At 44.3% G+C, this 24,467-nt stretch overlaps 1 protein-coding gene across 1 annotated transcript in view; it reads left to right on the top strand.

Annotated features, from left to right (window-relative positions):
- Positions 1 to 24,467, top strand: part of LOC141073593 (membrane-spanning 4-domains subfamily A member 4A-like) — a 92,992-nt gene that overhangs the window by 41,842 nt on the left and 26,683 nt on the right. Inside the window, exon 6 of the mRNA XM_073560880.1 lies at positions 23,254 to 23,376. Within this exon, the coding sequence (XP_073416981.1) occupies positions 23,254 to 23,376 (123 nt within the window). The remainder of the gene's footprint in view (positions 1 to 23,253; positions 23,377 to 24,467) is intronic.

Raw genomic sequence — 24,467 nt, forward strand, 5'->3', positions numbered from 1 at the left:
TCTCCAAGATGGTGCATATGGTGCCACTCTCGCGGCTGCCTTCTGCACGGGGCCTGGCAGCGTTGATTGTTAAACATGTCTTCTGCCTGCACGGCATGCCGGATAAGATTATCAGTGACTGGGGTCCTCAGTTTGCATCTCGGTTCTGGAGAGAGCTCTGTTCTCTGCTCAGCATCGAGTTAATCTCTCCTCGGCCTATAATCCCAAGACAAACGGGTTGGTTGAGAGAGCCAACCAGACCCTGGTGACATATCTGCGACATTTTGTCTCGGCCAGGCAGGATGACTGGGCATCCTTGCTGCCGTGGGCGGAGTTCGTTTTGAACAGCGCTGTGGCAAACTCCACTGGTCAGACTCCATTCCTCTTAAATTACGGCCAGCATCCGCGCGTCCCCGTGCCATCCACCGACTCTAGGGTGGTAGACTGGGCGGTGGAGGCACGTGACATTTGGGATCGCACGCAGGATGCTATCTGGGCCTCCAAGGAGAGAATGAGGGCCTCCGCTGACACACATAAGCGTCCTGCTCTGACCTTCGCCCCTGGCAACTTAGTGTGGCTTTCTGCCCGAAACATCAGGCTGAGGGCTGAATCCGCTAAGCTCGCACCGCGCTATATTGGCCGTTTCAAGTTCCTCGAGCAGATCAATCCTGTGGTCTACCGCCTGGCCCTTCCACCACACTTGGCTATTTCTGACACGTTTCATGTGTCCCTCCTTAAACCGGTTCACATGTCCCGGTTTTCTGAGCCATCTGCCGAGACATCAGACCTGTCGTCTGACGAGTTTGAGGTCAATGTCATTGTGGGATGCAAGATGATGCGGGGCAAATAGTTTTATTTGGTGGATTGGAAGGGTCATGGTCCAGAGGCTCGGTCCTGGGAGCCAGTGGAGAACATCCACGCTCCACTTCTCATTGCAGAATTTGAGCAGAGCGAGGCTTAGAGAGGGGGGGGTAATGTTAGGCGTCGGGTTCCTGTTGCTGCACAGCGGGAATCCCGAGCCCTGCTCCGGCGGTCTCCCATTCCTCCCCAGCCACAGAGGAGGTTGCTCAGCAAACTCATCGGTCCCGGCACTCTGCCCAGACCACCTCGGAGGGTTTGCTTGCTGCTGCCACCTCTGGCACAGCTATGGCAATGCAGGCTGCTCAGCAGCGAGATTCTCCAGGGACTACGTCCTCTTGTCGGGCCACTGAGCATGCCCATGGAGTGATCTCCCATTGGAGATCGAAGGTCACGTGCTCAGGTCCTGCTCCTGTTCGGATTGGCCCATCCGAGAAGCCAGGAAGGTCCCGTACGCTCGCGGCTATATAAGGTTCGCATAGCCGCTCGGCCATGCACTAGGATACTCTGTATTTTCAGACTATGAGAAGTGAGTGATGTATGCACGTATGAATGTCTCTGGTGACTGACTCATTATGAAACCCCTACTCTTGGTACGCATGTGTTGTGCAGCCTAGCCTGCTAGTGCCCAGGCTTAGGTGTAGGTAGGGCAGAGTCGGAGTCAGGCATTAGTCCCCATCAGTGACTCGGCACGCCACAGTGCACGTGCTTCACACTCCGTAGCCAGCGTCTATAGCAGCATTCGCGGCAGCGATGCCGTGCACTCAGAGGGCCTAGAGGAACTCTAACCCCGTGTCTTTGGGGTAGAGTTCTGTGGCCGCTTTCTGTGCGCTTTTTGGCCAGGCTCTGTGAGCTAAACAGGCTCCGGTATTTGCGTTCAGCGGCTGTGCGGCTCTGTGAGTCAACAGAGTTCGCTCCTGTTCACACTGGGTGACGTAACCCACGTGTGACTGTTTTCACGCCGCTCTATTCTTCCGCCATTACCTAGCAGCAGTGTACCACCTCTGCACTGTGGACCCTGGGCTATGAATGCATCTACTATTATTTATAATTTGGTGCGTTCCGCCAGCCCTGACAGCAAAATGTCAGTCGACTGGCCTATAAAGGGATCATTGGTCACTTCTCCGGCCACCTCTGCTAAATAGCGCTCCCTAGAATGGTCCTTGGCGCATATTCCTACTGCCTCCACATCTTTATGTTAGGTGAGGATTTCTGGCTGTGACTAGACCCAGCCTAGAGTGCATGTCTTAAGATCACAACTTCGCTGCCCACTTAGAACAGGCATGCAAAGAAGTTTAAGCCTAGTGTGAATATGTAACGCACAGCAGTTAGAAAATGCACTGAGGACTCTATTGGGGACAGTGAGCAATGAAGGTGAACATTGAGGTATTAGTTGTTTTTTTTTTTATTTCTACATTTTACATTTATTATTCCCCAGGGTTTCTCCAGACCCGAGAGAAAATTAAAGCGATTATCCACTACTAGGACAAACCTTTCTTGATCCAAATATTTGTCCCTAATAAAATTTTAAAAAAGCCTATACTCTCTTCCCGTGAAGGCGCCGTTCCAGCAGTGTTGGCACTTGTGGTTCCGAGGCTCTTCTGCGGTTGTATGACACTTGATACACCGTGCACAATCAGCGCTGGTGTCATTTTCCCCGTCATCGAACGTTTTGAACATAAAGAGGATGTCAGGTCTGCAGCTGATCTGACTTCCTCCTCTTGTTCAAAACGTCAGATGGCGGGGACAATGACGCTAGCGCTGATTGGGCACTGTGTATCACGTGTCATTCAATAAAATTAATAAATGGGTGTCAGACTGTGTATGGATATGCCTAGTTGTCAATTACACTATTTTTTTTGGCCTATAAGAGTCCCCTGGCCAGAGTAAAAGAAAATAAAGAAAAATAATTTCATGCTCAAATTATTTATCATTAATGAACACTGATAAAGCAGTAGAATTGTATCTCGTTTTTTGTTTATTTCTATTTTTTTTTAACATCAGAAATAGAATTCAGCAATATAATCTGTTCAACCAAGAATCAAACTGACAAGAGCAGACACTATTTAGCACATACTGTATATTTTCTGATATGGAGTGAGTCTAGTACTTCCATATATATGGTACATTTCTAGGAGGAACTGTGGCGCCCCTGAGGCTCAGTCGCCACAGAGGTACTGCACCTCCTCCTGAGGTGTGGTGCCCCACCATCCAGGTAAGGTGGAGACACCTGACCACACTCCAACATCTGCACCCCACACCACAAAGTAGTGTAGCAAAGCACCTTCGGCGGTTCCCTGCTTGGAGTATAGCAAAGCACCCCTTGGTGGCTCCCTGCTTGGAACATGCAACATGCTGGGAGGTGGGTGGAGTTTAGTTCACACCAAAAGAGCGGGAAGAGTTGAGTCAGTCAGTCTTTCATTCAGCCAGAGAGTGAAGATGTACAGTCATGGCCAAAAGTTTTGAGAATGACACAAATATTAATTTTTACAAAGTCTAGTGCTTCATTTTTTCTAATGGCAATTTGCATATACTCCAGAATGTTATAAAGAGTGATCAGCTTAACAGCAATTACTTGCAAAGTCAATATTTGCCTAGAAAATGAACTTTATCCCCCAAAACACATTTCAACATCATTGCAGCCCTGCCTTAAAAGGACCAGCTAACATCGTTTCAGTGATTGCTCCATTAACACAGGTGTGGATGTTGATGAGGACAGGGCTGGAGATCAATCTGTCATGATTAAGTAAGAATGACACCACTGGACACTTTAAAAGGAGGCTGGTGCTTGGCATCATTGTTTCTCTTCTGTTAACCATGGTTATCTCTAAAGAAACACGTGCAGTCATCATTGCACTGCACAAAAATGGCCTAACAGGGAAGAGTATCGCAGCTAGAAAGATTGCACCTCAGTCAACAATCTATCGCATCATCAAGAACTTCAAGGAGAGAGGTTCCCTTGTTGCCAAAAAGGCTCCAGGGCGCCCAAGAAAGACCAGCAAGCGCCAGGACCGTCTCTTAAAAGTGTTTCAGCTGCGGGATCGGGCTACCAGCAGTGCAGAGCTTGCTCAGGAATGGCAGCAGGCAGGTGTGAGTGCATCTGCACGCACTGTGAGGCGGAGACTCTTGGAGCAAGGCCTGGTCTCAAGGAGGGCAGCAAAGAAGCCACTTCTCTCCAGAAAAAGCATCATGGACAGACTGATATTCTACAAGAGGTACAGGGAGTGGACTGCTGAGGACTGGGGTAAAATCATTTTATCTGATGAATCCCCGTTTCGATTGTTTGGGACATCTGGAAAACGGCTTATTCGGAGAAGACCAGGTGAGCGCTACCACCAGTCTTGTCTCATGCCAACTGTCAAGCATCCTGAAACCATTCATGTGTGGGGTTGCTTCTCAGCCAAGGGAATGGGCTCTCTCTCAGTCTTGCCTAAAAACAAAGCCATGAATAAAGAATGGTACCAGAATGTCCTCCAAGAGCAACTTCTCCCAACCGTCCAAGAGCAGTTTGGCGATCAACAATGCCTTTTACAACATGATGGAACACCTTGCCATAAAGCAAAGGTGATAATTAAATGGCTCAGGGAACAAAACATAGAGATTTTGGGACCATGGCCTGGAAACTCCCCAGATCTTAATCCCATTGAGAACTTGTGGTCAATCATCAAGAGACGGGTGGACAAACAAAAACCTTCAAATTCAGACAAAATAAAAGCATTGATTTTGCAAGAATGTACTGCTATCAGTCAGGATTTGATCCAGAAGTTGATTGAAAGCATGCCAGGGAGAATTGCTGAGGTCCTGAAGAAGAAGGGTCAACGCTGCAAATATTGACTTGCTGCATTAACTCATTCTAACTGTCAATATAACCTTTTTTTACTCATAATATGATTGCAATTATATTTCTGTATGTGATAAAAACATCTGACAAACACACATAAAAACCAGAGGCCAGCAGATCATGTGAAAATATAATATTTGTGTCATTCTCAAAACTTTTGGCCATGACTGTAGAAGGACAGAGTGTGAGACAGAGAAGATCCCAGGGAGAGGGATGGAAGAAGGAAGTGCTGCAGCAGGCCACAGTCATCTGGGTCTGCTGGCACAGGAAAGAGACAGAGAAAGGAAGCTTGATTCTCCACTGGGAAGAAGGATTAGCACAGAACGTGAGGAGAATAAGAGAACAAGGCTTAGGGTTAGAAGAGAACCCTTTTCAAGTTCTAAGCGCAAGGCCGGGGTCTGGTCCCCGAGGTTGTACGGATACTAATGGTCCTGCAGCAGACACCGGAGGAATAGAAGTAGTGACCGCTTTATTCCCACACAAGACTTGGGGGCACAACAGCAACATATTAGTGAGCCGGGACTTAATGGCAAGGAGTCCCCGAAGCAGGCTACAGCTGTCTGCCATACTAGTAGAGTTCATAGGAACATCTGACAGGAGGAACTCCAGTGTAACTCAGTACTAGGAGTACTTCACTCAAAGGCGCTATAAGAGGAGACGTTCAGAAAAGGCACATATGTTGGCGGAGTGTTGGAAAGGAGTATTCCATCTGGCTTGGAGGTTGACTGAGTCCCTAACCCGGAGGACACGGCATGGAAGCGGGCACCTGTTTGCACAACAGACTGTGGGTAAAGCTTTGGAACTACATGCCCTGGTGTCCTCAACTTATTCCGGCGCCAACCTGCCCAGCACTGCTACCTCCCTCGCGCCTGACACTACACCATCTAAGTGTCACTTCACCTACACTGCCCTGGGACTACAGCCCTACCTGTGGAGGGCTATACCATCACTGCTGCACCACACCATCTGTCCCAGAGGATCTGTCTGCAGCGTCGGCTTACATCTCTATTGCCGAATACCACAGGTGGCGTCACGAATCACTTCTAAACTTTCTCTACCATAAGCACACTGAACATTCCCCTTTTACAATGGGCGCCCAGGGCCACGGGCTGGGTCCCCGCTGCCGTAACATCTTCCATTGAAGCTCATCGTGCCCGGTACCGAGTACCCCACAGCCCTGTGTGTGAGGGCGTCCCAGAACAATTAAGGAAAAGAACAATGCTAAGCTTTGGGGTTCACTCACATCTGCGTGTATAATATCGCTCAGATTCTCAGCCAGAAAAAGTTAGCGAGTATCAGACGCACTCCATATGTCAAGCGAGTGCGCAATTTTTTTTCTCACCTAGCATCTGTCTACAATCCGTATCCAATGTGTTTTTAACATAATCTTTTACAAGCTAGTTTACAAAAGTAATAAAGCAATGTTATTTAAAGATATTGATAGATGATAGAAAGATGTCTAATATATAAAGCTCAATGTGTATGTGTATGTATGTGTGTATGTCCGGGATTGGCATCTGCACCGTCGCAGCTACAGCCACAAAATTTTGCAGTCACACGTATGGACCCCGTGAGCGTCATAGGCTATGTTGTGAGGTGAAATTTTAACCCCCCACGTTCAAATTCAAACAATTTTGCCCCTATGTACTTAATGGGGAAAAAGTGTATATGTATTGGCATCTGCACCGTCGTAGCTACAGCCACAAAATTTTGCACAGTCACACGTCTGGACCCCGAGAGCGTCACAGGCTATGTTGTGAGGCGAAATTTTAACCCCGCACGTTCCAATTCACCAAACAATTTTGCCTATTTTTCTTATGGTGTTATCGTCCTTCTGTAAAGCTGGAAATAACACAATTTATTACCGTGCCAACACAGACCACCCTCTGACACAGACTGCAGGGGGAGCCCAGTATCACACAGGATAGGATTAGATACACGGCTCAGCAGTCAGTATCACACAGGATAGGATTAGATACACGGCTCAGCAGTCAGTATCACACAGGATAGGATTAGATACACGGCTCAGCAGTCAGTATCATACAGGATAGGATTAGATACACAGCTCAGCAGTCAGTATCACACAGGATAGGAATAGATAAACGGCTCAGCAGACAGTATCACACAGAATAGGATTAGATACATGGCTCAGCAGTCAGTATCACACAGCATAGGATTAGATACACTGCTGAGCAGTTCGTAACACACATGATAGGATTAGGTACACGGCTCAGCAGTCAGTATCACACAGGATAGGGTTAGATACACAGCTCAGCAGAAGCTATCACACAGGATAGGATTAGATACACGGCTCAGCAGTCAGTATCACACAGGATAGGATTAGATACACAGCTCAGCAGTCAGTATCACACAGGATAGGATTAGATACACAGCTCAGCAGTCAGTATCACACAGGATAGGGTTAGATACACAGCTCAGCAGTCAGTATCACACAGGATAGGATTAGATACACGGCTGAGCAGTCAGTAACACATGATAGGATTAGATACACAGCTCAGCAGAAAGTATCACACAGGAGAGGATTAGGTACACAGCTCAGCAGACATTATCACACAGGATAGAGTTATATACACAGATATACATGTTGTTTATCAAAAGGCTCTTGAATGAGTTGAAAATAAAATACTATCAATACTTGGGTAATCGTTTAGCTAATTTGTGTTGCAAATCTGTAGTGTTGAATATATGATGTGAAATGTTTTTATGTGCAATATAATCATTATAATTTGTTATAACTAACCACAGTTGGTTACTATGCCCAGGCAACGCCGGGCTCTTCAGCTAGTTAGATATATAATAGATTGATATTCTAACGAGTTAGGGGCGTTGTGGGGCAGCATGGCAGTGACAGATGACAGCAGTCCATATAAGTGTGCTTTCACATTGCGTTCTGTATCCCCATTGGAGCATGCATTCAAAATCCACCCCAAAAACGGGTCTGGGTGTGTGCACCAGTTGGGCCATAAACTGTAATGGTAACGGCAGAGCGAACGTGCGCTATGTCGTGCATCATTTCTGGAGTGTACACCTACAGGAAGTGGACACTCAAACGTAGTAGGCTGTGTGCGAGTGTCCGCCTCCTGTAGGCATACACTCCGTAATAAAGTGCAAGGCAGAGCTCACACTTGCTCTGCCGTCACCATTACAGTCTAGTGTTGAGCGATACCATCCGATACCGTGAAGGATCAGATTGGATCGGACCGATACCCAAAAAGTATCAGGTATCGCCGATTCCGATACCGGAAACCCCATTCAAGTCAATGGGACAGAAATATCGGAATTAAAAAAACCCCTTTCTTTACTTGTACATCCAGTTCGGGAGGGGGGAAGAGTGTGGGCGGTGCGTGGGCGGACACTGTGCGTGTCTGTGTGTGCGGGCGGGGTCTGTACGGGCCTCTCGGGGGTCTGTGCGGGCCTGCCGGGGGTCTGTGCGGGCCTGCTGGGGGTCTGTGCGGGCCTGCCGGGGGTCTGTGCGGGCCTGCCGGGGGTTGAGTGTGTGCAGGCATCATCCGATGGGACTACAAGTCCCATCGGGCTATGCCTGCTACGATGACAGTGATTGACACATTAGCCAATGATGGGACAGTAGTAGTCCCATCATCCGGCTAATGTGTTGAATGTAAAAAAAAAAAAAAACCTACATACATACTACATATATACTACATTCATACAACATACATACATACTACATACATACTACATATATACTACATATATACTACATTCATACAACATACATACTACATACATACTTCATATATACTACATTCATACAACAAACATACATACTACATACATACTTCATATATGCTACATTCATACAACATACATACTACATACATACTACATATATACTACATTCATACAACATACATACTACAAATATACTACATTCACACAGCATACATACATTCTACATACTATATACATACTTCATATATACTACATTCATACAACATACATACATACTACATATATATACTACATTCATACAACATACATACATACTACATTCATACAGCATACATACATACTACATACATACTACATATATATACTACATTCATACAACATACATACTACATACATACTACATTCATACAGCATACATACATACATACTACATACATACTTCATATATACTACATTCATACAACATACATACTACATACATACTACATATATACTACATTCATACAACATACATACTACATACATACTACATATACACTACATTCATACAACATACATACTACATACATACTACATTCATACAACATACATACATACTACATATATACTACATTCATACAACATACATACAACATACATACTACATACATACTACATTCATACAGCATACATACATACTACATACATACTTCATATATACTACATTCATACAACATACATACATACTACATATATATATACTACATTCATACAACATACATACATACTACATACATACTACATTCATACAGCATACATACATACATACGTCATATATACTACATTCATACAACATACATACATACTACATACATACTTCATATATACTACATTCATACAACATACATACTACATACATACTACATTCATACAGCATACATACATACATACTACATACATACTTCATATATACTACATTCATACAACATACATACATACTACATATATATACTACATTCATACAACATACATACATACTACATACATACTACATTCATACAGCATACATACATACATACTACATACATACTACATTCATACAACATACATACATACATACATACTACATACATACTTCATATATACTACATTCATACAACATACATACATACTACATATATATACTACATTCATACAACATACATACATACTACATACATACTACATTCATACAGCATACATACATACATACTACATACATACTACATTCATACAACATACATACATACTACATACATACTACATACATACTACATTCATACAACATACATACTACATTCATACAACATACATACTACATACATACTACATTCATACAACATACATACTACATACATACTACATACTACATACATACCAAAATCGGGGAACATTTGGCGACATATGCGCCTCCATGCCACCTCCTTTCTGGCCCGGTCAGCATAATGGGCATCACGTTGGTCCCATAATTCCGGGCGCTCCTGCACAAGCACAATTAGCATCTCCACATTAAGGTAGGATGCCATGATGCTGTACTCCGTGGAGGCTTTCTTCCGGGGTGTCTGGAGCGCTTTTTGAGCTTATTAGCATGTCTAAGCTTCCTGATAATTGCTTGGACCATTTCCTGTCACCTGCCAAAGTCGTGCATATTTCTTGCAAGTCACAAGTGTGGTCCGTGTGTAATCCGTATTTTTCTCACAACCATAGACTTGCATTGGTGTATTACGGACGTAATACGCTGATAATCGCAGCATGCTGCAATTGTCTCGGCCAGTAAAATACACCCAAGAAATATACGGCTGTTGGGAGCTGACACATAGAGAATTATTGGTCCGTGTGCAATGCGTGGTTTTTGCGCCTCTCACTCGTCCGTATTTCTCTCTAGTGTGACCCCGGCCTTAGAGTGTCACAGCCTCGGCACACATATGATGTACAATTTCTTGGAAGGATATGCTCAGCGGTTAAGTGTGCTAAATGCTGAGTAGCCGGCAGGGCCGGCTCCAGGTTTTCATGGGCCCCGTTTAAAAGAGTCTCAGTGGGCCCCTTTAACACATACCACAATTCATGATGCATAGATACTGGAGAGAAATATAGGTATAATACAATGCCAAAGATTTCACTTCTTATATTACATGAGTGATATCTATTGTAAATTCTACAATAGGTCAGAAACCGGACAGTATAGTCCTCCATACAGTATTATGGGCACCACATAGTGCTCCATAACATATTTAACATATTATAGGCACCATATAGTGCTCCATACAGTGTTATAATAATAATAATAATAATAATAATAAATTTTATTTTTATAGTGCCGACATATTCCGCAGCACTTTACATTTCAGAGGGGATTTGTACAGACAATAGACATTACAGCATAACAATAATCACATACAGTAGATTATTACAAATACCAAGAGGAAAGAGGGCCCTGCTCGCAAGCTTACAGTCTATGAGGAAAGAGGGAGACACGAAAGGTGGGTGGTAACAGTTACCCTGATTGTATGGACCAGTCATAATGTTAAGTGTGTAACAGTACAGACACAGAGGGCTAATGGAGGCATAAAGCATGTGGGAACATGATGCGGGGAACTTGGTTATGGTAAAACTTTTGGCTCTGCCACACAGGGATAGATTAGGTTAATGTGTTGGGGTGGTAGGCCAGTCTGAATAAATGCGTTTTCAGGACACGCTTAAAAATGTGGGGATTGGGGACTAATCGTATTGACCTGGGAAGTGCATTCCAAAGAATTGGCGCGGCACGTGTAAAGTCTTGGAGACGGGAGTGGGAGGTTCTGACTATTGAGGATGCTAATCTCAGGTCATCAGCAGAACGGAGGGCGCGGGTAGGGTGGTATACTGAAACAAGGGAGGAGATGTAGGGTGGTGCTGAGCCATGGAGGGCTTTGTGAGTGAGGGTAATAAGTTTATACTGATTTCTGGAGTGGATGGGTAGCCAGTGTAATGACTGGCACAAGGTAGAGGCATCGGTGTAACGATTGGTGAGGAATATGATCCTGGCTGCAGCATTCAAGACAGATTGGAGGGGGGAGAGTTTGGTAAGAGGGAGACCGATTAGAAGAGAGTTACAATAGTCGAGACGAGAATGAATAAGAGAAACAGTAAGAGTTTTGCAGGGTCAAAGGTAAGAAAAGGTCGAATTCTAGAAATGTTTTTGAGGTGCAGATGACAAGAGCGAGCCAGTGATCGAATGTGGGGGGCAAAGGAAAGCTCGGAATCAAGTATGACCCCAAGACAGCAGGCCTGTTGCTGGGGAGTAATAGTGGAACCACACACAGAAATGGCAATGTCGGGTATAGGTACATTAGTAGAGGGAGGAAACACCAGGAGTTCAGTCTTTGACAGGTTCAGTTTCAGATATAGTGAGGACATGATGTTAGACACAGCGTTTAGACAATCGCCGGTGTTTTCTAGAAAGGCTGGCGTGATGTCAGGAGAAGAAGCGTATAATTGGGTGTCGTCAGCATAGAGATGGTACTGGAAACCAAATCTACTGATTGTTTGACCAATAGGGGCAGTGTACAAGGAGAAGAGGAGGGGACCTAGAACCGATCCTTGGGGGACCCCAACAGTAAGGGGAAGATGAGAGGAGGAGGAACTGGCAAAAGATACAGTAAAGGAGCGGTCGGAGAGATAGGAGGAGAACCAGGAGAGAACGGTATCCTTGAGGCCAATGGAACGGAGCATAGTGAGTGTTATGGGCACCGCATAGTGCTCCATACAAAAAAATGTGCCCATCATATTGCTCCATACAGTATTATGTGGACCACATAGTGCTCCATACAAAATAAAGTGCCCCTGTGAGCAGAATTTAAATTTTTATCTATACTGACTTCATTTTAGTTTCTTTCTACTGTACATATATTTCTTCCAACATAGAGTCCATGATCAGATAAGGGGCTTAGGAATGTTTTTAATGCACCCACGTAGTTCTTCAGATAATGTATTCCCCATAGTCTTCGATACAGTATAATGCATCCCACATATAGTATAATGCAGCCAACCCCTAGAGCATATTACAGCTACTCCACAGAATATAATGTAACCCCCATAGAATATAATGCAGCCCCCCTCATATAGTATAATGCAGCCCCTCCATAGAATATATGGCAGCCCCCTCATAGAGTATATTGCAGCCCCCCATAGAATATAAAGCAACCCCTTACATAGTATAATGCAGCCCCTCCATAGAATACAATGTAGCCCTTCTCATATAGTATAATGCAGCCCCCATAGAATAAAATGTAGCCCCCTCATAAAGTATAATGAGGCCCCCATACAATATAATCTAGACCCACATAGAATATAATGCAGCCCCTCATATAGTATAACGTAGCCCCCTCATAGAGTATGATGCAATAACCCCCCATAGAATATAATAAATATAATACAGCCCCCCATAGAATATAATGTAGCTCCAAATAGAATATAATACAGCCCCCCATATTATATAACACAGCCTCCCCCATAGAATATAATGTAAAATGTACCCCCCATGGTTTATAACACAGCCACATAGTATATAGCCCAGCACCACATGGTATATAGCTCATCACCACATGGTATATAGCACAACACCACGTGGTATATAGTTCAGCACCACGTGGCATATAGTCCAGCACCACGTGGTATATAGCCCAGCCACACATGGAATATAGAACAGCACCACATGGTATATAGCACAGCCCCACATGGTATATAGCACAGCCCCACATGGTATATAGCCTAGCACCACATGGTATATAGCCCAGCCACACATGGAATATAGAACAGCACCACATAGCATATAACCTCATCCCCCCCCGAGAATGGCCCCACAGTCCAGTACTCACACTGATATATTAAAAAAAAAAAACGCACACACACTCCTCACCTTCTCCATGTGTCCTCGCTGCTCCTGTCTCCTGCACTGCCTGGCACACAATGTGTGCCTCCTGCTTGCGTTCATCACATATTTCCAAAGGCACACTCCACCAGTCGCCGGGCACGTGAGAGGCGCAAATTAAATATTCTACACCGGTGGTCAAGGTTGCGACGGGGATATGGCCTCATTACATGGCGCGTTAACTAAAAGGCCTCATCTGCCACAAAGACATAAGGGATACATTCTTGATTAGAGCCTGGTAGCTTGCATGGTGGAGGTAGATCCAACTCGTTGTTGCGTAGCCGCTGACCTATAATGGAAGTATTGAAGACTCTAGAGTCTCCCGTCCTTCCATAGGCCCCAATGTCTACAATTATAAACTTGTATTGGCTGTCGGCCAGAGCCAACAAAACAACAGAAAAGTATTGTTTGTAATTATAGAATTGTGAGCCAGAGTTCGGCGGCTTACGCACACGGATATGTTTCCTATCCAGGGCACCAATACAATTTGGAAACTGGCATTGCGCCTCAAAGTCCCTTGAGATCCTCAACCAGTCTTCCATCCTGGGCTCGGGCATGACGACTTGATGTAGTCTTGACCATATTTCACTACATGTAGACCTGACTATGCCAAAAATGGTAGATCTTCCAATTAGAAACTCGTGATGGAGTGCCGCATACGACAAGCCAGTGGACAGGAAGCTGGAGAACAAAACAATTGGTAAAAGATTTTCAGAAAAGAAGCTACATAACAGCTCCATCAATACAACACAGTCTCATTTGAAATATGTACAAACACACACATTTTTAAAAGAATAATGGCTACGTAATATACAGCTAATATTACACATAATATTGTAGTATGTAAGTTTAAATATATCTGGGATAAGATGAGGCCAACAAATGTTAAACAGAGAAGAAAAGAAACATAGTTTGAGCGAGACATCATGAACATAGAGAATGTGGTTGAGGAATACATACCGTAATGTGAGTAGAAGTCGCTCCTCTGCAGATATAGCTTTGTGCATCCTGATGTCCTGAAAGGTGATCCCAGGGCGCACCGTCTCCAACAGTAGATCAAAGGTGGCCAGGCTCATGCGACAATATTGGTAGAATTTTTCTAGATGAGTCCGCAGAGAAGAATAGAGACGGTGGAAATGACCTTTTGTAAGGCGTTGCCTCAAAAGTGGAAGGACCCACATACGTCTCCTCCTCCTCGGATCCACAATCACTGGGTATGGCTGCCCGAAGCAGTGTGGCAAAACCCAGTTGAAGCGAACCTGCTCAGTTGGGTTGAAACTAAGTGTGTCTGTCATGTTGGCCAAACAACACCAACACAACAAGACAAGGCAAGGTAAAAAATGGACCAAATGGAGGCAGACACCTGTTACAGAGCCAATAAATAGGGTGCAGGCTGATGATTTAAATAATTTGCAGGCCTTAAAATCGTTAAATGTCCATTTTGCAAGGTGGCGAGAAAATCTCGCCATACGGATGACATATGGATAACATGCGGATGCTTCCATGTGCAAAAAACACGACCACACCTTGATTACGGATGACATACGGAACACCATTTAGGGAACATTTCTCCATATTACGCCCGTAAAATACAGACCGTATTTCTCTTTGTTTAGTGTGACCCCGGCCTAAAGCTTTTCCTTCAGCCTTTTTCTGTGTTTGTAATGAGACAACCTCTCGCAGCTGAGCTGGTTAAGCCTCCAGCAAAAGCCGTACTGAAGCTGGAGTGGGAGTGATGAGTACCCCCACTAAATCCTCCTCATCACTCCAATAAAACCAGGCCTGGAACTATCATAAATAAAACAGCTCCATACCTAGTTTGCTGCACCAACCAGTACTAACCAGTTTTAATATCTTCACCAGCTTAATTTTCGGGGAGAGATATACACTCCGTCCAGTATTTTTTATCGGCCGCCTACGATAGATAGATAGATAGATAGATAAAATAGAAAATCAAAACAGCACACTATATACTACAGTATATACTATGTATATATATATATATATATATATGTATATATATATATATATATATATATATATATGTATATGGGAGGGGGGAAACTTTTCAAGATGGGTGGTAACCATGGCGACCATTTTGAAGTCGGCCATTTTGGATCCAATTTTATTTTTTTCAATGGGAAGAGGGTTATGTGACTCATCAAACTTATTGAGAATTTCACAAGAAAAACAATGGTGTGCTTGGTTTTAACATAACTTTATTCTTTCATGCATTATTTACAAGTTTATGACCACTTTTAAAATGTGTTCAAAGTGCTGCCCATTGTGTTGGATTGTCAATGCAACCCTCTTCTCCGCAGAAGAAATGCTAGCACAGGCTTCCAGTATCCGTTGTTTCAGATGCTGCACATCTAATATATTCACCGAATAAACAATTGCCTTCAGATGACCCCAAAGATAAAAGTCTAAGGGGGTCACTTAGGGAGATCTTAGTGGCCATTCAACTGGCCCACGACAACCAATCCACTTTCCAGGAAACTGTTCATGTAGGAATGCTCGGACCTGACACCAATAATTGATGGTATGGTGTGGTATATGGGGTAAAAAGATAGTGGGGCCATTCTTCATCAATGGAAACCTCAATGCCACTGGATATCTGAAATTACTACATGATGATGTGTTGCCCTCTTTATGCACTGAAGATGGTACGCTCCCTGAGTTTTTCCAGCAAGATGGTGCACCACCACATTATGGGTGTCAGGTCTGAGCATTCCTACAAGGAATCTGACCCCCTTGGACTAGCATTTCTTCTGCGGTGTTGCTATCAGTGTGCCAAAAGCAGGAGAAGAGGGTTGCATTGACAATCCTACACAACGGGCAGCACTTTGAACACATTTTATAAGTGGTCATAAACTTGTTAATAACTCATGAAAGAATAAAGTTACATTAAAACCAAGCACACCATTATTCTTCATGTGAAATTCTCAATAAGTTTGATGTGTCACATGACCCTCTTCCCATTGGAAAAAATAAAGTTAGATCCAAAATGGCAGACTTCAAAATGGCCGCCATGGTCACCACCAATCTTGAAAGTTCCCCCCTCCTATATACTTATTTGACACAAACAGGAAGTTGATATCACCAACCATTTCCATTTTATTTAGGTGTATCCATATAAATGCCCCACCCTGTGTATATATATATATATATATATATATATATATATAGTGCGTGCGGAAAGTATTCAGACCCCTTTCAATTTTTCACGCTTTGTTTCATTGCAGCCATTTGATAAATTCAAAAAGTTCATTTTTTTCTCATTAATGTACACTCTGCACCCCATCTTGACTGGAAAAAACAAATGCAGACATTTTTGCAAATTTATTAAAAAAGAAAAACTGAAATATCACATGGTCATAAGTATTCAGACCCTTTGCTCAGTATTGAGTAGAAACACCCTTTTCAGCTAATACAGCCATGAGTCTTGGGAATGATGCAACAAGTTTTTTACACCTGGATTTGCGGATCCTCTGCCATTCTTCCTTGCAGATCCTCTCCAGTTCCATCAGGTTGGATGTCTACAGAGAGACTACAGACTGGCCCCATATCTGGAGAAACTCCCAGACCCCAGAGACCGCAAGATCCTGAGCCGATATAGACTCAGTGCCTACAGTCTGGCCATCGAATCCGGCCGACACAGGCAGAGCTACAAGCACAGGGAGGAAAGACTGTGCCAACACTGTGATCAGGAGGACCTGGAGGATGAGACCCGCTTCCTGCTACACTGCCCCAAATACTCAGCAGTGAGGGACACTCACTTCAGGAGACTCTCACATCTCTTCCCGGATTTCATCCCCATGAAGGAGGAAGAGAAAATATATATCCTTCTGGGGAAAGAAGAGAGAGCAGTGGAGATAGCAGTGCAATATGTGAGCGAATGTCATAGACTGCGAGAAAGAGAACTATGATATGCCATGGACTTCTATGGCCCCCATCCTGGATCTGCCCCATGCCCCCCATTCACCTTCCCTATGCCATGGACTTCTATAGCCCCATCCTGGATCAGCCCCAATCCACCTTTCCTACAGCACCTACCCAACATCCCTACAGTCCCTATCCCTATTCCCTTTTGTACACTTGCTTTGGCAAAACTAATGTGTATTTAGTCCTGCCAATAAAGCTTCTTTGAATTTGAATTTGGATGGTGAACATTGGTGGGACAGTCATTTTCAGGTCTCTCCAAGATGCTCAGTTGGGTTTAGGTCAGGGTTCTGGCTGGACCAGTCAAGAATGGTCACAGGGTTGTTCTGAAGCCACTCCTTTGTTATTTTAGCTGTGTGCTTAGGGTCATTATGTTGTTGGAAGGTGAACCTTGGGCCAAGTCTAAGGTCCAGAGCACTCTGGAAGAGGTTTTCATCCAGGATATCTCTGTACTTGGTTGCATTCATGTTTCCTTCAATTGCAACCAGTTGTTCTGTCCCTGCAGCTGAAACCCCCCCCCATAGCATGATGTTGCCACCACCATGTTTCACTGTTGGGATTGTATTGGGCAGGTGATGAGCAGTGCCTGGTTTTCTCCACACATACCACTTAGAATTATCATCAATAAGTTCTAGCTTCGTCTCATCAGACCAGGGAATCTTATTTCTCATAGTCTGGGACACCTTCATGTGTTTTTTAGCAAACTCTATGCAGGCTTTCATATGTCTGGCACTGAGGAGAGGCTTCCATCAGGCCACACTGCCATATAGACCCGACTGGTCGAGGGTTGCAGTGATGGTTGACTTTGTGGAACTTTCTCCAAAGTCCCTACTGCGTCTGTGGAGCTCAGCCACAGTGATCTTGGGATTCTTCTTTACCTCTCTCACCAAGGCTCTTCTCCCACAATTGCTCAGTTTGGCTGGACGACCAGGTTATAGGAAGACTTCTGGTGGTCCCAAAATTCTTCCATTTAAGGATTATGGAGTCCACTGTGCTCTTAGGAACCTTGAGTACAGCAGAAATTCTTTTGTAACCTTGGTCAGATCTGTGCCTTGCCACAATTCTGTCTCTGAGGGGCCAGTTCCTTTGACGTCATGATTCTCATTTGGTCTGACATGGACTGTGAGCTATGAGGTCTTATATAGACAGGTGTGTGCCTTTACAAATCAAGTCCTATCAGTTTAATTAAACACAGCTGGACTCCAATGAAGTAGTAGAACCATCTCAAGGAGGATTACAAGGAAATGGACAGTATGTGACTTAAATATTAGTTTCTGAGCAAAGGGTCTGAATACTTATGACCATGTGATATTTCAATTTTTTTTTAATAAATTTGCAAAAATTTCTACATTTCTGCTTTTTTTCAGTAAAGATGGGGTGCAGAGTGTACATTAATGAGAAAAAAATGAATTTTTTTGAATTTGCTAAATGGCTGCAATGAAACAAAGAGTGGAAAATTTAAAGGGGTCTGAATACTTTCCATACCCAGTGTGTGTATATATATATATATATATATATATATATATATATATACACTCACTGGCCACTTTATTAGGTACACCTGTCCAACTGTGTGTTAAGACTTAATTTCTAATCAGCCAATCACATGGCAGCAACTCAGTGCATTTAGGCATGTAGACATGGTCAAGACAATCTCCTGCAGTTCAAACCGAGTATCAGTATGGGGAAGAAAGGTGATTTGAGTGCCTTTGAACGTGGCATGATTGTTGGTGCCAGAAGGGCTGGTCTGAGTATTTCAGAAACTGCTGATCTACTGGGATTTTCACGCACAACCATCTCTAGGGTTTACAGAGAATGGTCCGAAAAAGAAAAAAAATCCAGTGAGCGGCAGTTCTGTGGCCGGAAATGCCTTGTTGATGCCAGAGGTCAGAGGAGAATGGGCATACTGGTTCGAGCTGATAGAAAGGCAACAGTGACTCAAATTGCCACCCGTTACAACCAAGGTAGGCAGAAGAGCATCTCTGAACGCACAGTGCGTCGAACTTTGAGGCAGATGGGCTACAGCAGCAGAAGACCACACTGGGTACCACTCCTCTCAGCTAAGAACAGGCATCTGATGGCTACTTTCAGCAGGATAATGCGCCATGTCATAAAGCTCCAATCATCTCAGATTGGTTTCTTGAACATGACAATGAGTTCACTGTACTCAAATGGCCTCCTCAGTCACCAGATCTCAATCCAATAGAGCATCTTTGGGATGTGGTGGAACGGGAGATTCGCATCAGGGATGTGCAGCCGACAAATCTGCGCCAACTGTGTGATGCCATCATGTCAATATGGTCCAAAATCTCTGAGGAATGCTTCCAGCACCTTGTTGAATCTCTGCCACGAAGAATTGAGGCAGTTCTGAAGGCAAAAGGGGGTCCAACCCGTTACTAGCATGGTGTACCTAATAAAGTGGCCAGTGAGTGTATATATTTGCTGTTTCCAGCCAGCTAACGCTCAGCATGCTCACTGCTATCTAATTAACGCTGCTGGTATTAAACTAAAGTAAATAATGACAACATTCAATAGCGCTTACGCAGGTGGTAAATTAAATTAAATGGGCGGGATTATGTGTGGTAATTTGGTGGGGGGGCGGGATTATGTGTGGTAATGTGGTGGGGGTGGGATTATGTGTGGTAATGTGGTGGAGGGCGGGATTATGTGTAGTAATGTGGTGGGGGGCGGGATTATGTGCGGTAATGTGGTGGGGGGCGGGATTATGTGCGGTGATGTGGTGGGGGGCGGGATTATGTACGGTAATGTGGTGGGGGGCAGGATTATGTGCGGTAATGTGGTGGGGGCGGGATTATGTGCGGTACTGTGGTGGGGGGCAAGATTATGTGCGGTAATGTGGTTGGGGGTGGGATTATGTGCGGTAATGTGGTGGGGGGGATTATGTGCGATAATGTGGTGGGGGGCGGGATTATGTGTGGTAATGTGGTGGGGGGCCGGATTATGTGCGGTAATGTGGTGGGGGGCGGGATTATGAGCGGTAATGTGGTGAGGGCGGGATTATGTGTGTTAATGTGGTGAGGGGGTGGGATTATGTGCGGTGATGTGGAGGGGGGCGGGATTATGTGCGATGATGTGGCGGGGGGTGGGATTATGTGTGGTAATGTGGTGGGGGGCGGGATTATGTGTGGTAATGTGGTGGGGGGGCGGGATTATGTGTGGTAATGTAGTGGGGGGGCGGGATTATATGTGGTGATGTGGTGGGGGCGGGATTATGTGTGGTGTGGTAATGTGGGGGCGGGATTATGTGTGGTGATGTGGTGGGGAGCGGGATTATGTGTGGTGATGTGGTGGGGGGCCGGGATTATGTGTGGTGATGTGGTGGGGGGCGGGATTGTGTGTGGTGATGTGGTGGGGGGCGGAATTGTGTGTGTTGATGTGGTGATGTGGTGGGGGGGCGGGATTGTGTGTGTTGATGTGGTGAGGGTGGCGGGATTGTATGTGGTAATGTGGTGGGGGTGGGATTGTGTGTGGTAATGTGGTGGGGGTGGGATTGTGTGTGGTAATGTGGTGGGGGCGGGATTATGTGTGGTAATGTGGTGGGGGCGGAGCTACTGTGCAGGGGGAAGGAATTAGCGAGTAATCACGATGCCTCATATATATATAGATATAATAAAACCTCTGGAACATAATCAAGAGGAAGATGGATAGTCACAAGCCATCAAAGAAGAACTGCTTACATTTTTGCACCAGAAGCAGTGTGAAAGACTGGTGGAAAGCATGCCAAGACGCATGAAAGCTGTGATTAAAAATCATGGTTATTCCACAAAATATTGATTTCTGAACTCTTCTTGAGTTAAAACATTAGTATTGTTGTTTCTAAATTGTTATGAACTTGTTTTCTTTGCATTATTTGAGGTCCGAAAGCACTGGTTTTTGTTTTTTTAATTTTGGCCATTTTTCTTTGTCAGAACAAAAAATACAAAATTTAGTGCTTGGAAATTCGGAGACATGTCAGAAGTTTATAGACTAAAAGAACAATTTACATTTTACTCATAAATCTAATATATAAAGCTCAATGTTGGTGTGTATGCATGTGTGTATGTCCGGGATTGGCATCCGCACCGTCGCAGCTACAGCCAAAAAATTTGGCACAGTCACACATCTGGACCCCGAGAGCGTCATAGGCTATGTTGTGAGGCGAAATTTTAACCCCGCGCGTTCCAATTCACCAAACAATTTTGCCCCTATCTACATAATGGGGAAAAAGTGAAAGGAAAAGTGTTGGAGGCAAATTGACAGATGCCAGATGTGAACAAGGGGGACTTAAAGAATGAGAGCGATGGCACCAAACAGTATATACCGTACAGTTGCTAAGGTGGGGCCCTGACATGGGATACTCACCACACACCGAGATATGAACACACACACAAAATGTGCCACACACTACCACGTGCTTCAACACCCTCAGCACACATTTCACCACACATACACTAACCTCGCCACATAAAAGTCGAAACACAAAAGTCGCCACTCAAAACTTGCCACGCTGTCCCTGAGCTGTTTAAAAGATGAAAAATGAGCTGTGATTGGTTGCTATCAGAAACAGTTTTCTTTGTAGACAGTTGTGGTAACTGAGGCCTATTATTCTTATCATTTCTATGGTGTTATCGTCCTTCTGTAAAGCTGGAAATAACACAATTTATTACCGTGCCAACACAGACCACCCTCTGACACAGACTGCGGTGGGAGCCCAGTATCACACAGGATAGGATTAGATACACGGCTCAGCAGTCAGTATCACACAGGATAGGATTAGATACACAGCTCAGCAGTCAGTATCACACAGGATAGGATTAGATACACAGCTCAGCAGTCAGTATCACATAGGATAGGGTTAGATACACAGCTCAGCACACAGTATCACACAGAATATTATTAGATACACAGCTCAGCAGACAGTATCACACAGAATAGGATTAGATACACGGCTCAGCAGTCAGTATTACACAGGATAGGATTAGATACACAGCTCAGCACACAGTATCACACAGAATAGTATTAGATACACAGCTCAGCAGACAGTATCACACAGAATAGTATTAGATACACAGCTCAGCAGTCAGTATCACACAGGATAGGATTAGATACACAGCTCAGCAGTCAGTATCACATAGGATAGGGTTAGATACACAGCTCAGCACACAGTATCACACAGGATAGGATTAGATACATCTCAGCAGTCAGTATCACACAGGATAGGATTAGATACACAGCTCAGCAGTCAGTATCACATAGGATAGGGTTAGATACACAGCTCAGCACACAGTATCACACAGGATAGGATTAGATACACGGCTCAGCAGTCAGTATCACACAGGATAGGATTAGATACGCAGCTCAGCACACAGTATCACACAGAATAGTATTAGATACACGGCTCAGCAGACAGTATCACACAGAATAGGATTAGATACACGGCTCAGCAGTCAGTATCACACAGGATAGGATTAGACATACGGCTCAGCAGTCAGTATCACACAGGATAGGATTAGATACACGGCTCAGCAGTCAGTATCACACAGGATAGGATTAGATACACGGCTCAACAGTCAGTATCCCACAGGATAGGATTAGATACACGGCTCAGCAGTCAGTATCACACAGGATAGGATTAGATGCATGGTTTTTATGTGCCATATAATCATTATAATTTGTTATAACTAACCACAGTTGGTTACTATGCCCAGACAACGCCGGGCTCTTCAGCTAGTATACCTATAAAGAGAAAAATCAGACAAACTGAACATTTGAAAGTGGTCTCTTACTTTTTGCCAGAGCTGTATATATAGTATATACTGTACTATATACTACATTTACTATGTACAGTATATACTACAGTACAGTTCTTTATGAAAACAAAATATTTACAAAAATAGAGAAGTCATAAGTTGTGAAAGGTCCTGCTGAAAACAAATGGTTATTATCATGTTAGTTGTGGGTTTGTGATTCTATATCTGTCTTCTTTTTAAAGTTTCTCAGAGAAGTAACACTGTCCTTTTTGGTGGCTGCAAGTCTCTTGGAGTTTTGCGTATCTGTGTCTGTTTCTGCTTTTGGATGTCGTTCTCTCGAAAAAGGCAACATGTCACCTCCACAGGTATGTATCTTGAAATCACATATGGTGGGTAGGTATATATGAAAAATAACAGCTGCTTTGCTGCCTCTTCTGGCTGCTGCTCCTTTTAGTCCTGGCAAATTCATTTGTGGCAGGAGATGTTAAAATGAACCTGTCAAAAGTTTGGTCATATAACAACTAAATTATCACCTGAATCAGCGCGCGTGCTGCATTCTACACATGCTTATATTACCTCCGGACTCCCCCTGTATAACACCCAAAAACCTTTTTAAGTTCTCCTGCGCTGTATGGAAATCCGGTTGGTTCGGTCCAATGGGCATGATTTTGGGCCTCTCCATCCCTCTCCCGAGCTGCAGCTCGCCGTCCTCCTTCTTTAATTGACGTGGATGGCTCCTCACGTCATTCACATTGCTGGGATGTCACGGCTTGTGTCACTATGCTTTGCCCTACTGCGGGCGCATGTGCACTCATGTTTTTGGCTCTGCCCGCAGTAGGGGAATATATAATGCACAGGTTCGAGCAGCGATTTCTGTGCGCAGGTGCAAGATTTCACCCAGCAATGTGGATGGCGCCAGGTGTCATCCACATCAACTAAAGAAGGATGACAGTGGGCAGCAATTAAGGAGAGGAATGGAGAGGCTCAAAAGCACGCCCATCAGACCAGATTGTCATACAGCACGGGAGAACTTAAAAAGGTTTTCGGGGGTATGCAGGGGGAGTCAGGGGGTTATATAAGCATTTGTGGAATACAGCACAGGCACTGAATAAGGTGATAGTTTTAGCTGTTATTTGACAAAACTGGTGACAGGTTCCCTTTAAGGTAGGTTTAAACAAGATGTGTCTGTCATGATCCAAAAATGAGGATGAATGAACTCATGGAGAACAACATCCAACACTGCGGAGACACCATCACATGTTTCTCAACGCACTGATTCTAGAGCAATGCCCCAATCCCTTATGGGAAATATGCAAAAACATGCAAAACACAAGCCGCGGAGACACCATCACATGTTTCTCAACGCAAGCAATGACTAGCCAGGTCTATCCCCAGGAAGGAACAACCACGGGAAGGGCAGTCTCCAATGAAGGAAACCACCTATGCCAAAACATGG

This window comes from Dendrobates tinctorius, unplaced genomic scaffold, assembly GCF_039654945.1.
Source record: "Dendrobates tinctorius isolate UK_male_01 unplaced genomic scaffold, ASM3965494v1 ptg000308l, whole genome shotgun sequence".
Classification (NCBI taxonomy): domain Eukaryota; kingdom Metazoa; phylum Chordata; class Amphibia; order Anura; family Dendrobatidae; genus Dendrobates; species Dendrobates tinctorius.